Consider the following 12,903-nt stretch of genomic DNA (forward strand, 5'->3'; position numbering starts at 1 on the left):
ACACTCTAACCAAAGCCATTTGGGGCTATCTTGAAGATTAAGGACAGTCCTTACGTGAGAGACTCCGTTTTAAACTAAAGTGCAGCAACAAGCAAATTATACTTAATAAACTTTAAAAAGAGGTAGCCACAGACCTAGTAGGTTTAGACTGGCCTTCCAAAGTCTTTGTGGGCATCAGATGAACTTAAGTGTACTGGGCCGAGGGTCAGGCACGGCTCTGCAGATAGCCAAGAGGAGCATGTTTACTGCGGAGGGGTCACGCTGGAGACCCGGATTTGGACAGGATGGTCAAGAGTCTTCGCCCAGGTGCTGGGCCTTGTCCTACCCCAGCAGCCGCATGAATGGCAGAGAAAGTGGAGCCGAAAGGGCACAGTATGCAGGACCATTCAGGGCTTGGAGTGTGTGATGTTTCTGGGAGCCTTCCTAGTTGCCTGGCTGAGTAACAGCGCGCGCGCGCGCGTGCACGTGTGCGTGTGTGTGTGTGTGTGTGTGTGTGTAGGGGGGATGTTCTACCTGCAGGTCACGGAGAAGTCTTATCTTCTCAGCGTAATAGGCTCTCCTTGGTTTTGCAGAACAGATGGTGTTTGGTCATGGGAACAGCATACTGTTAATCTACTAGAAATATGGAAAAAAAAATCATTAAAAAAAGTGGGCGTGGAGAACTATGCAGGGTTTTCTAACCAATGCCTCCTTTGAAGAGGCAAGGGAAAAACCAATAAAAGCAACAAAGTCTGTAATACTTAATATTCTTTAATCCTTTTTTTCAAAGCAGAGATATTTCCGATGTTTATGTGTTAATTTAAAAATAAATATTGAAAATAACCTGAAAAGGGGACATAGGTTATTCTCACTCTTTAAAAAGAGCACACACACATACACAAACCCAAAGAACTTGGGTAATAATAATCCCTGATTTTAAAAAGGTTTTTTTAAAAATGTTTTTTCAAATAATCCAGTTTTCAAGATGAAGTTTTTTTCCTTTACTATTTTGATCATCTGGAATTACAGTGAATTATATGATGCTCTTATTGGAAGTTTTATGGCATTAAGGGCATTGCAGGCTTTCATATGAACTTGTTTGGTTTTTAATCTGTAAATAAAACTTGGTTTTCTTTTCTAATATTTAGCTTATGCACATTTTCATTGGACTAGCATTAGAAGCAAAGAATATCTTTCCATCTTGCTCACATTTTAAGTTTGGGACCATAGCATTTGAAAAAAAAATTTTAACATTTATTCATTTTTGAAAGTGTGTGAGTAGAGGAGGGGCAGAGAGGGAGACACAGAATCTGAAGCAGGCTCCAGGCTCTGAGCTGTCAGCACAGGGCCTGATGCAGGGCTCGAACTCACAAACTGCGAGATCATAACCTGAGCAGAAGTTGGATGCTCAACCAAATGAGCCACCCAGGTGCCCCCTTGGGACCACAGCATTTTTAGCATTATTCCTTCATAAACCCAAGACTATGCAAAAAGGGTTTAAGCACATTAGGGACTGAGTCCTATAATTTTGCTTTCCCAGTACTTGGAATGTTTCATTGGGAGGTCAGTTACACCACTGTCTCTGCATCACCAGGCATTCAAAATATTTTTGAAAAACTTCTCACAAGGCCCCTGTATTTTTGTTCTCAGAACATCTCCCCACAAACTCATCTGCACCTGTGGTTTGTTGACCTGCAAAAATGTTATCCAGTATGCAACAGTATCAGGGTTATTAGTACCATTATTTGTTAAAAGTCCTCTGAAGGCAATTTATGTGATTTACATATTTTTAATATTCTTTTACTTTGGGCATTCTCCAGTTATATGGAAAGATCAAAACTAGGCAGTTTCCATTTTATAGATTGGCACCTTTTATATGGCCATGGGACTGCTGGGTGGCTGTAGATTATTATAATATGAACTCATTTAGACTGAAATCATATACTTAAAAAAACTGTCCATATTTCAAGTGTTTTATTCTGAGTAGTAGGTACAAAAAATAATGACAGATGTGTCTTATTTCGTATAGTTCAGCACTCTGTGCAGGTTCTCAGTCTCTGATGTGATCCACTTTTAAAGATGTAATAGATCCTTGAATTCACTTTACAGTATAGATTTCCTTCTCGCTCTCATTGGAAATGGAGCCAAAGGTGGGAAGGTGCCTTGTCAGACCTCATTGAGGAACTCCAGATTGAGATATGCTGGGATGTGGATGGAGTCCATGGTCAGAGAGGATGGGTTAAATGGAAACAACACTGGAAACATGTGCTTGAAGTCTAACAGCAGTTGCTGAGGGTCATTCCGCTCTTGTAGTTGTGCCTGTGGGGAAGAATGAGACCATGTAAAATACTTAAAACACCTAAAGATAGCCAGTTTAGGTGAACTCACAAAAGTGAATTAGCGTGTATCATGGAAATATTTAACACAATTAGGTTGGGCTTTGGGAAAACGTGGCCTCCCTGTCCCTGGGGTTATTTGGCAGGAGAGGAGCCCTGTTGTAGGCTTGTTGGAGAGATGACTTTAAGCTCTCCCCTAATGCTAGAATAGAAAAACTACATTTCAGGTGCAAATCATGTGGACAGGTACTGTAGTGAAGTGGTTAAGACCGTGGGCTCTGGAAACAGACAGCCTGAGCTCTGATCTGGTACCACCCTGGGCAAATTTCTGAACCTGTCTACACCTTAGTTTTCTCATCTGTAAACTGGAATGGGGAGAGTGACAGCATACAAAATGGCAGAGTGGGAAGCACTGGGGCTCAGTCCCTCCATTGAAGCAACCATTGAGCTGGAGAAAGCAATTGCTATCAACTCTCTTGGAACTCTGGAAACTGACTGGACGCTTACAACGAGCAGGAGTATGCCTGATGAAGGGGGAGGCTGCTTATGTTCACTAAGAGAGCAGTATGTACGAACCAGCCACTATTCCCCAGTCTCCAGCCCCTTGCAGCTGTTGGGGGAGAAGCCCACACTCCTGGAGAAGCTGGCCAGTGTGGCAGGGCAGGCAGTGGAAGCTTGTCCTCCAAAAATTTGGGGTTGTGCACTTGTTGGTCTGGCATTCCCTGATGGACTGGCACAGATGCCTGCCTTGATTTTGGCTTCTTTGGGGAGACGGTGGCTTCCCCCAGTGGCATCAATTGGAAGATTTAAGCCTCTTTCCTTTCCCCCTCTATTTGCAGCCAGACATTTTAGGAAAAGTATAATGACTGAAAGGAAACTTGTCAGTTTACTAAAGGGGTTCAACAGCAGACTTGGGCAGGCAGAAGAAATGATCAGTGAACTTGCAGACAAGGCAACTGAAACTATCCAGTTGGAGGAACACATAGAAAAAAGATGAATAAAAGCGAACAGAACCTGAGGGACCCGTGGGACACCATAAAGCATACAACGTATATGTCACAGTAGTCCAGAAAGAGAAAAGAGAAAGGGGAAGAAAATATCTGAAGAAATCATGGTCAAAAATGTCCCAAATCTGATGAAAGACACCCCTCTCTCCCCCCTCCAAGAAACTCAACAAACTCCAAGCAAGATAAAAAAAGACCCAAGTGGGATCAAAAAGATTCACACTGAGACACATTAGAGTCAAATTATCAAAGCCCAACAACAAGGAGGGAATCTTGAAAGCAGCAAGAGAGAAAGGACTCCTGCATACAACAAGGTGTCCTCAAGGAAGATTATGAATGGATTTCTCATCAGAAACCATGGAGGTCAGAAGGGAGTCCTGAAAGAAACTGTTAACCAAAAACTCTACATCCAAAACCATCCCTCAACAATGAAGGGGAAATGGAGTCCTTTCCAGATAAACAAAAGCAGAAGAAACAAAAGAAAGTCCTACAGGCTGAAATAAAAGGGCACTGGACAGTAACTCAAAGCCACAGAAGAAATGAACATAGGTAAATGTAAAAGCCAGCAGCGGACTTTTGGTTTGTAATTCCTTTTTCCTATGCAGTTTATACAGATACAGAAAATAATGATAAATTTCTGTCAATGGGAACATATGTGGAGCACACGTGGCCTGTGACAATGACAAAATAACGACAGAAGGACAGAGATGGGTAGCAGTGGAACTCACGTACTCCTGAAACTGAGTTGGTATTATTTAAATTAGGTTGTTGTGGGGCGCCTGGGTGGCTCAGTCGGTTGGGTGTCTGACTTCAGCCCAGGTAATGATCTCGCGGTCTATGAGTTCAAGCCCCGCGTCAGGCTCTGGGCTGAAGGCTCAGAGCCTGGAGCCTGCTTCCGATTCTGTGTCTCCCTCTCTCTCTGCCCCTCCCCCGTTCATGCTCTGTCTCTATCTCAAAAATAAACAAACTTAAATTAGGTTGTTGAGAGTTTCAGGTGTTAACTGTGATCAACAAGGTGACAACTAAAAAAAATATATACAGGAAATGAAAGCAGGGAGTCAAAATGGTATACTATGAAAACCACACACACACACACACACACACACACACAGGCAGTCACGAGGAACATAAAATCTAGGCAGGCACACAGAATCCCAGTAGCTGCATGTCAGATGTGATTACTGATGGAGCGCACATCGTGTTTAGTACATAGGATGGTGTCTGGCACTAGGTGAGTCCCATGTTTGCTCTGATCTTTACATGTTCCTTTGTACCTTCTGCCTGTGCACATCCCATCAACCTCTGAACCGTGAACCCAGGTGCAACTGTACTTTTATAAACGCTGCTGAGACTGGTTCACTGAGTGCTTCCAAGAGGAAAATCAACGCAGCCTGAATCTGTAAAAACACAGGTCGTCTCCTACGAGCTTCAACTATGAAAGCTTTCCCCCTTGTCAGGAAGCCACACCCATTGCCTCAGGTAGTGACAACATTTTGACATGTTGTAACTTTCTACAGGTTTCATTATTTCCCCGTTTTGGAGAAGGCTGAGGATGCTGATCTGCTAAACTCCCCCCGCATTCATTAGCACATCACATCTGACTAACGCTCCTAGCACCTCCGGTCTTCTAAAGCCTTCAAGCAGGGCTGAGGTCAGTAATAACACAGTGGTGTTTGAAAAGTGTTGGGAAACAGGTTTCTAGAACAAAATCAGTGTGGGCATAGGATCGAGAGGGGATTCTATGGTGGCTGTGGAGCGCATAAAAGTGTACCTACATGGACAATGAGTGGAAGATGCTTTCAATTTCCAGCTGTCGATTTGATTTTTTTAATGTTTATTCATTTTTGAGAGGTGGGGCGAGGGAGGGAAGGGCAGAGAGAGACAGGGGGAGACAAAATCCGAAGCAGGCTCCAGGCTCCGAGTTGTCAGTGCAGAGCCCGACACGGGGCTTGAACCCATGAACTGTGAGATCATGACCTGAGCCGAAGTTGGACGCTTACCTGACTGAGCCACCCAGACACCCCCAAAACCGAAAAGTTTGGATAGTATTGCCAGCTACTGAAATTGGTAGCTGAAGAAGACTCAGAACCTGACTTGGATCTTCAGAGGCCATCTGCTCAACCTCTGCTGCCTTTTGTCTGTGCCCTCAGTTCAAAGCCAAAGTCTGACACGGCAGTATTCTTTGACCTTTGGCCTGGCTACTCTCCTAAACAGTGCCTCTGTCAACAAGCAGTTCCAGCTCTCCCTCTGATGTGTGTGTCTCAGATATTTAAAGCCAAATAAGACTTCCTAAACTCATACTTTGGTTCGTGTAAATTATCATTGCCCCATAAAAATCAGCGCTGAGTCAGCCCAGTAGCTTCTCTTCTGTCATCAAACTCTTCCTCTAATTTCAGTAGCTGACTACAGCTGTGCCCTAACCGGATCTTTCCACATCAGTGTCCCTGCCTCTTGAAATAGCCATGTAGGTCAAACCTCTGTCTGCTTTTCCCTGTGGTCTGCCTGTCACTACGTTTTCTCTCCTGCCCTTGGAAGAACAACCTTCTATCTGACTTGGCTTCCCGCCCTTGACCTGCAGGCATCTGTTCTCTACCTATACACAATGCTGGAGTTTATTTGCCATTGCTGACTTTCTCTATCCCTGGATCTCTACAATGAAATGCTGTAAGGTGCTCTGAATAGAACCCCAAGTACACGTCAAAGGGAATAGCTTCTTATACCCCATGTCTTCTCAAGGTTCTTCAGTGTCTTTGATAAACCCCGATTTTAATCCCCCTTTCCTGACTCCTCTGATCATTTGCCTCCATTTCTTTTTATCTGTGTTTCATATGTTGGTGTCACTTCACTAGCTAAAGAGGTTTAGAAGCGTGAGAAAGTATTGTATCTCCTCAAGATGTTCCCCATTTATAACAACAGGAGAAACTATCACTGTTTTTGAGTCATCTGGATGTGATTCATTATGCAGATGCTATCAGCCACAGTCACACATAAAAATTAGGCATTCAGCTCAAATCCTCTATGGCTCAGCTTTAGGAAGCTCATCATTAAGTAAAAAAAAAAAAAAAAAAAAAAAAAAAAAAAATCCCATAATCTCAAGACAGATTTAAATAATCATTTCCCTAATATATTTTCTCTCAAGCGTATTCCCAAGGACAAATATTATAAGTCTTAGAGACAAGACTAAAGAGCTCAAATTGTTTTCTTTTTCTTTTTTTAATTTTTTTTAACGTTTTTATTTATTTTGAGACAGAGAGAGACAGAGCATGAACAGGGGAGGGTCAGAGAGAGGGAGACACAGAATCTGAAACAGGCTCCAGGCTCTGAGCTGTCAGCACAGAGCCCGACACGGGGCTCGAACTCACGGACCGCGAGATCGTGACCTGAGCCGAAGTCGGCTGCTCAACCGACTGAGCCACCCAGGCGCCCCTTAAATTGTTTTCTTAAAAAATATTTCTTAGTTCGGTTCATGGGTGGGGCAGATATTCTGCTTACTTTGTTAATTCTATTTGGTGCTATAGTTCAGTGAAGTGATAGTGGCAAATAATACTTAGACTAGGTCTAAAATCTGAGCAGAGATGATAAAAGTTCAGTCTTGTGTGTGTGTGTATATCATATATATAAAGTTATTTATAGGTGATATGGTTAGTGTTTACCTAAAGGGAAAGCCTAAGAATGTAAGGTTCTTTGGCATAGAATATCACCAAAAATTTATTAATAAAGAGAAGCAAGGCTAAAACCTAAACTTTGATTTCCTTTAGTAGGCTTAGACCAAGATTTTATAAAATTGATGAAGATTTTTAAAACTCACCTGGATTGTTCGTATAAAGGCCACGGTTACCCGTTCTTCAAATTCATTCAGGGGAGTATAAAGGTTTAAAATTTTGACAATCTGTTGGAATTAAAACAAACGCTTAGCACAGAGCTAGAGGAACAGAAGATGAATTTTTAATTTCAGAGAATATAGGACATCGGCACAAGAGCACAATCCCCTTTAGACAAGACCCACAACTCGGAGCTGGAGCGACACCTGGGAATCTTACACTTAATAAGCTACAGTCCATAGGTTTTGTTTGGTAGATCTGAACCCTCTTACTGGATTCCTGCCTCCTATATCCCCACCCGCCCCTCTAGCTCCTGCTTGTAAGATAAGGATTCTAAGAAAAGGTTGCCTGAAATCCTCAGTTTTTTGTTTTTTTTTTAATCCGCTGAAGCTCACCTTCCAGGTGAACCCCAGATTTTTAAAAAATGTTTTTATTGTTAAAGAGAGAAAGAGAATGCACACACATGGGTCAGGGGCAGAGAGAAGGGGAGACAGAGGATCTGAAGCAAGCTCCACACTCAACAGCAGAGAGTCTGATGCTGGGCTCAAGCTCATGAACTGTGAGATCATGACCTGAGTCAAAGTCGGATGCTTAACTGAGTGAGCCACCCAGGTGCCCCTGAAATCCTCAGCCTCTTATCTGGTAGTCATTTAAACATTTCTTTTAAAGAATACTGGACATCTTACCTTATATAAGGTGTGTGTGTATGTGTGTGTATGTGTGTGTATGTGTGTATATATATACACACACATATATACATATATACACATATATACATATATATGTATGTACATATATACACATATACACACACACACACACACACACACACACACACACACACACACACACGTAGGGTATCTACCTCTCACTACCCCCAAAATCACTTACAAAGGAACAGATTTTTTTTCCTATTTAACAGGGGATAATCTCCTGTCTGCCTACCAATTGTCTAGTGGAAGTAGCCTGCCCAAATGCAAAGCAATGCCAGTTGAATTCTAGAAGTAAACTTCTGAAAGCAAAATATTTTTAAAAGGGGGATAAAGTTTGAAAACTCTCAGTACATTTATGCCAGAAGCATTTTTCTTAAGAGTCTGGCATTTCATCTTTTTGGCAGTTAATGGGGGAGATGAAGAAAGGTGTACTTACTTTACAATACACAGTTTGGATTTTGTTCTTTAGGTGTTGGATAGGGAGAAGAAGGTGCATGATTTAGCTCAGAAAGTCTGATTTCCTTGTGCTGATCTCGTTTTGTGAGGCCACCATGTGTGGGCAAATTTCCAAATGGGCACACCATGATGGAGGACAAGACACCATGTGTGTGGTCCGGATTTATCTTTTGATAGACTGGTAATAGCTCTGCAAAGGAGTCCTGATACAAATACGACTTGGCCAGGGTAGGGCAGGGAGGAAACGCACATTCAAATGTCTCTAGGTTCCTAATGACTACTTAAAATCATGCTAATGGATTCTAAGTAGAAACATGACCATAATGAAAGTAGAGGTGTAAAGAAAATGATTTAATGCCAAATGCCTGGTGCTGCCCATTTCTAAACAAAAGTTAAAATTTCTAGTGAGAAACATTCTAGAATAGTGTTTTAAAAATGTTTTTACCTTAAAAAATGAACCAAATTAAAAAAAATTAGGGACTCCTGGATAGCTCAGTCAGTTAAGCATTTGACTCTGGATTTTGGCTCAGGTCATGGTTTCATGCTTGTGAGATTGAGACCCCAGGGAGACCCTCCACCCAGTGTGGAGCCTGCTTAAGATTCTTTCTCCCTCTCCCCCTCCCTGGCTTGTGTGTGTGTGTGGGAGCACTTTCACTCTCTCAAAAAACAAACAAAAAGCCAAAAATAACAACCAAAAAATGTTTTCACCCAAGCTTACGGTTTTGTGGGCTTACACTATCTTATCTTTCTAAGTGACCAAGAGGGACTAGAAAGTTACTGGGGGAACGGTGGCATCTTGTTTCAAAGACCAAGGTGGTCTTTACTTCATCCAGGAAATCCCATCCACTGCACAAATAACCCACTGTCCAGAACAGACTTGGAAGGGAAGGTCGAGCGCCAGAGCTGGCGGGGTAGCCACGGTCATACCTGCTGGGTGCTGAGGGAGGTGCACAGCGAGCAGATGGCCTCTGCGTCCTCAGGGGTTTTCTTCTTTAACTGTAGGAGCTGGGCTGCTTGGATCAGAGGTTCCATGGTCTGGACTGCTCCGCTCTGGTGAAGGTTTCTTCCCCGAAGCCACTCTTCAAGTTGACTTATATTGTACCTTAGATACAAGGCAAAGTGAGCTGTGTTAAGCCGGTCCTCCTAACTCACCGGGGCGAGCACACCTGTTGTGTTCATTGCATGGCCTAGTTGCCAATAGTGTGATCATTCTCTTCACCTTCATTAGCTCACATAGGCAAAAGCCTGAAAAGCACCTGGCGCTCAGTAACATTTTGCTGAATAAATGAATGAACGGGTGCTTAAAATCAAGCAAAAATGAGGTCCCTGAAACATCATATAGATTGAATTAAAATAAATGGTACTTAACATTCACAAACATATTTATGCTTCTGTGTGAGCCTTCGTGTCTCAACTCATTGATTTTTCCCTCTGACATATCCACGTTGCCTTTATAATCTTTAGAGTATATAAACGCCTTTCAAGCATTTAACTCATTTGTTTACCAGGTCACCGACTCCGTGTTGTTGAATTCCACCAACAGATGACAGGTGATGGAACTGAGTCACATACTGACCATCACCAGTTAGATTTGGATTCCACTTTCAGAGACAAAGGCCTTGTGCTCGACTCCAGCCAGTGCGTGCGGGCCCCTCCAACAGTGTGGCGAGGGCGAGGCGCCGTTCTCCTACCTGAGCTGCATGCCTGTGCTCCAAGAGCAGACGTCCTTCCGCAGGAGCAGGTTGTTGAGAGTCACAGCGTTGATCATGTAGAAGAGCTGCTTGAACACCTGCAGGATGATCTCCGGGTCCAGGCCCTGGTCACACATGACTGTGTGAAAGGAATTCATCTGGCGGATGACGGCTTCCAGGCAGTAGGAGTTGTCCCCGTCCGCCATGCTGGAGGAGCGCTTGCGGTAGCCTGTTGGCTTCACACCAGATAGACCCTGAATGCTCTCATTTTCCAACATGGCAGAAACTGAAAGAAAAGCAGGATGAGAGAAGCTTGCAGGTTTCCCAGAGACGACCCATTTTCGGACCACTCAGATCATATAGTACTTTGGGCTTCGGCAATGCCACCGTCTACCGGCACACGATATTGATGTGCTCAGAAACTGAAAGCATTTAGCAACTGAGTTTCTAATGTGTTGGTCTCTATGTGGAATAAAATTTCCACAGATAAATCTTGGATCAAATCTGTGGACCAAATTTTCACTTAAGCTTGTTGGTGATGGGACAAAGATAATGGGCATGTAGCAACTCAGTTCTGTACTGGCTTCTGTGAGGGGTCCAAAGTTGAGAATTGGGCAACTTGGGTGTAGTCCTGGTCCACCCACTGACTTGGCCCTAGGCCCTGAGATCGTCCTGATGTTCAAACAACTCTTTGATATGAGCCGCTGACCATATAAATCTTAGGTTAGCTGGTCTGTCATACTGCACAATGTTGAACTATGTGCCAGCGCTTTATGCTCAGTCATTTCTATCTTCCAACAACCCATTTCCTGATCAGGAAATCGAAGCCTAAGGAAGTTAAATTACTTGCCCAAGGTCACAATGCTAGGAGTTGGCAGAGCCAGGATTTGAACCCAGGTACGGCCAACTCCAGAACTGGTGCTATTAACCATCCCGTTATTTTGAGTCGTGAAGTATTCCCAGTTCTCCCTAAGCCTGTTACCTCTAAAAGATATCCCTCTAAAAGGGATAAGGATATGGAATGAAACATATCCTAGAAGACAAATTTCTGGATGGCATGAAAGACCCTATGCTACTTGGAATTCACCTACAACCTATTTGTGTTTTAAGGACCTGGGGGAAAGCTTTACAGCATTGGTCCAAGGAACAATTTCCTCCCTGGCCTTTATGGAACACACGGAGTGATGCGTGCACATGTCATTTTTCTCGTAACTTATAAAAGGATGGCTCTTATTTTTTCAATCTGATTTCATGTGAAGTGTCCAGCACACTGTTTTGGACAGAGTGTTCAACATTTATTGCACCAATGCTTACTACCGTGTTCTCTCGCATGTGCTTGCTTTTTGTCCCACAAATAAAGTACGCATTTATTTATACCTTTTGAATTTATATTTATCACCTATGGGAGATTTCATAGCTCCGAGCACACAGCAAACACACACCACCTCGCTGCCTTCGTCAGGAAGGTCCTGGTTTCCTGGAGGCCACGCCTAAGATATTTGCTTCCCTAAAAGCAGGCACGTTCCCCATCATTTCGGGCCCCATGATGAGTGCTGGAGATCACCTGCTGCCACCTTACCTATCATAGGCTGCAACACACCCTCGGCGATTTTAATGAGTTGCTGGTAGATTTGAATGGAAAGGTCACTCAGCACCTGGCGGTATTCAGTGAGGTCAAAGTTCTTAAGACAGTGCTCATTCTGTTTGGCAGTATTCTGAGTCATGAAGCCCTACAGAGAGAGACAGAGGGGGTACTTTACAGAGGCTCAGTGGTCTGCTGGGCTCAGCAGGACTTCTGGGCCTCAGGTGACTTTCATAATACCTTATTTGTGGGGCCTTATCAGGCTCTACTAATAGGAGATTTCACAAGAACCTGTCAAGCTTCTTGAGGCCTCAGTCATGACCCTTGAATTTGAAGGCAGAACAAAAACTCAGCATGATAGATAAGTCAGAGTTGCTTAATTTAAAAAGCCTAAATCATATCGTCCACCCACTGGGGTGGTAATTTCCCTACGGCAGCAAACCCAGGTTGGTAGCAGGTTTATTTTTTTTATTTTTTTTTTCCAATATATGAAATTTATTGTCAAATTGGTTTCCATACAACACCCAGTGCTCATCCCAAAAGGTGCCCTCCTCAATACCCATCACCCACTTTCCCCTCCCTCCCACCCCCCATCAACCCTCAGTTTGTTCTCAGTTTTTAAGAGTCTCTTATGCTTTGCCTCTTTCCCACTCTAACCTCCTTTTTTTTTCCTTCCCCTCCCCCATGGGTTCCTGTTAAGTTTCTCAGGATCCACCTAAGAGTGAAACCATATGGTATCTGTCTTTCTCTGTATGGCTTATTTTACTTAGCATCACACTCTCCAGTTCCATCCACGTTGCTACAAAGGGCCAGATTTCATTCTTTCTCATTGCCACGTAGTACTCCATTGTGTCTATAAACCACAATTTCTTTTTTTTTTTCAATATATGAAATTTATTGTCAAATTGGTTTCCATACAACACCCAGTGCTCATCCCAAAAGGTGCCCTCCTCAATGCCCATCACCCACCCTCCCCTCCCTCCCACCCCCCATCAACCCTCAGTTTGTTCTCAGTTTTTAAGAGTCTCTTATGCTTTGGCTCTCTCCCATTCTAACCTTTTTTTCCTTCCCCTCCCCCATGGGTTTCTGTTAAGTTTCTCAGGATCCACCTAAGAGTGAAAACATATGGTATCTGTCTTTCTCTGTATGGCTTATTTCACTTAGCATAACACTCTCCAGTTCCATCCATGTTGCTACAAAGGGCCATATTTCATTCTTTCTCATTGCCACGTAGTACTCCATTGTGTATATAAGGTTGGTAGCAGGTTTAGGCAAAGAGGGATACTTGCTGTTGGATTCTCTGTCCAATTTCCTTCCTAAT

General features: G+C 43.3%; 1 protein-coding gene across 3 annotated transcripts in view; it reads right to left on the bottom strand.

Annotated features, from left to right (window-relative positions):
• Positions 1-1,938: 1,938 nt before the first annotated feature.
• Positions 1,939-12,903, bottom strand: part of MYO5B (myosin VB) — a 340,620-nt gene continuing 329,655 nt past the window's right edge. For all 3 annotated transcript variants that reach the window (XM_045042264.1, XM_045042265.1, XM_045042266.1), the window contains 5 exons: positions 11,580-11,730; positions 10,001-10,286; positions 9,237-9,411; positions 7,128-7,208; positions 1,939-2,298 (listed from right to left, as the gene is read on the bottom strand). In XM_045042264.1, coding sequence (XP_044898199.1) covers positions 2,146-2,298; positions 7,128-7,208; positions 9,237-9,411; positions 10,001-10,286; positions 11,580-11,730 — 846 coding nt within the window. In that variant the 3' untranslated portion in view covers positions 1,939-2,145. The remainder of the gene's footprint in view (positions 2,299-7,127; positions 7,209-9,236; positions 9,412-10,000; positions 10,287-11,579; positions 11,731-12,903) is intronic.

This window comes from Felis catus, chromosome D3 (genome assembly GCF_018350175.1).
Source record: "Felis catus isolate Fca126 chromosome D3, F.catus_Fca126_mat1.0, whole genome shotgun sequence".
NCBI classification, from domain to species: Eukaryota; Metazoa; Chordata; class Mammalia; order Carnivora; family Felidae; genus Felis; species Felis catus.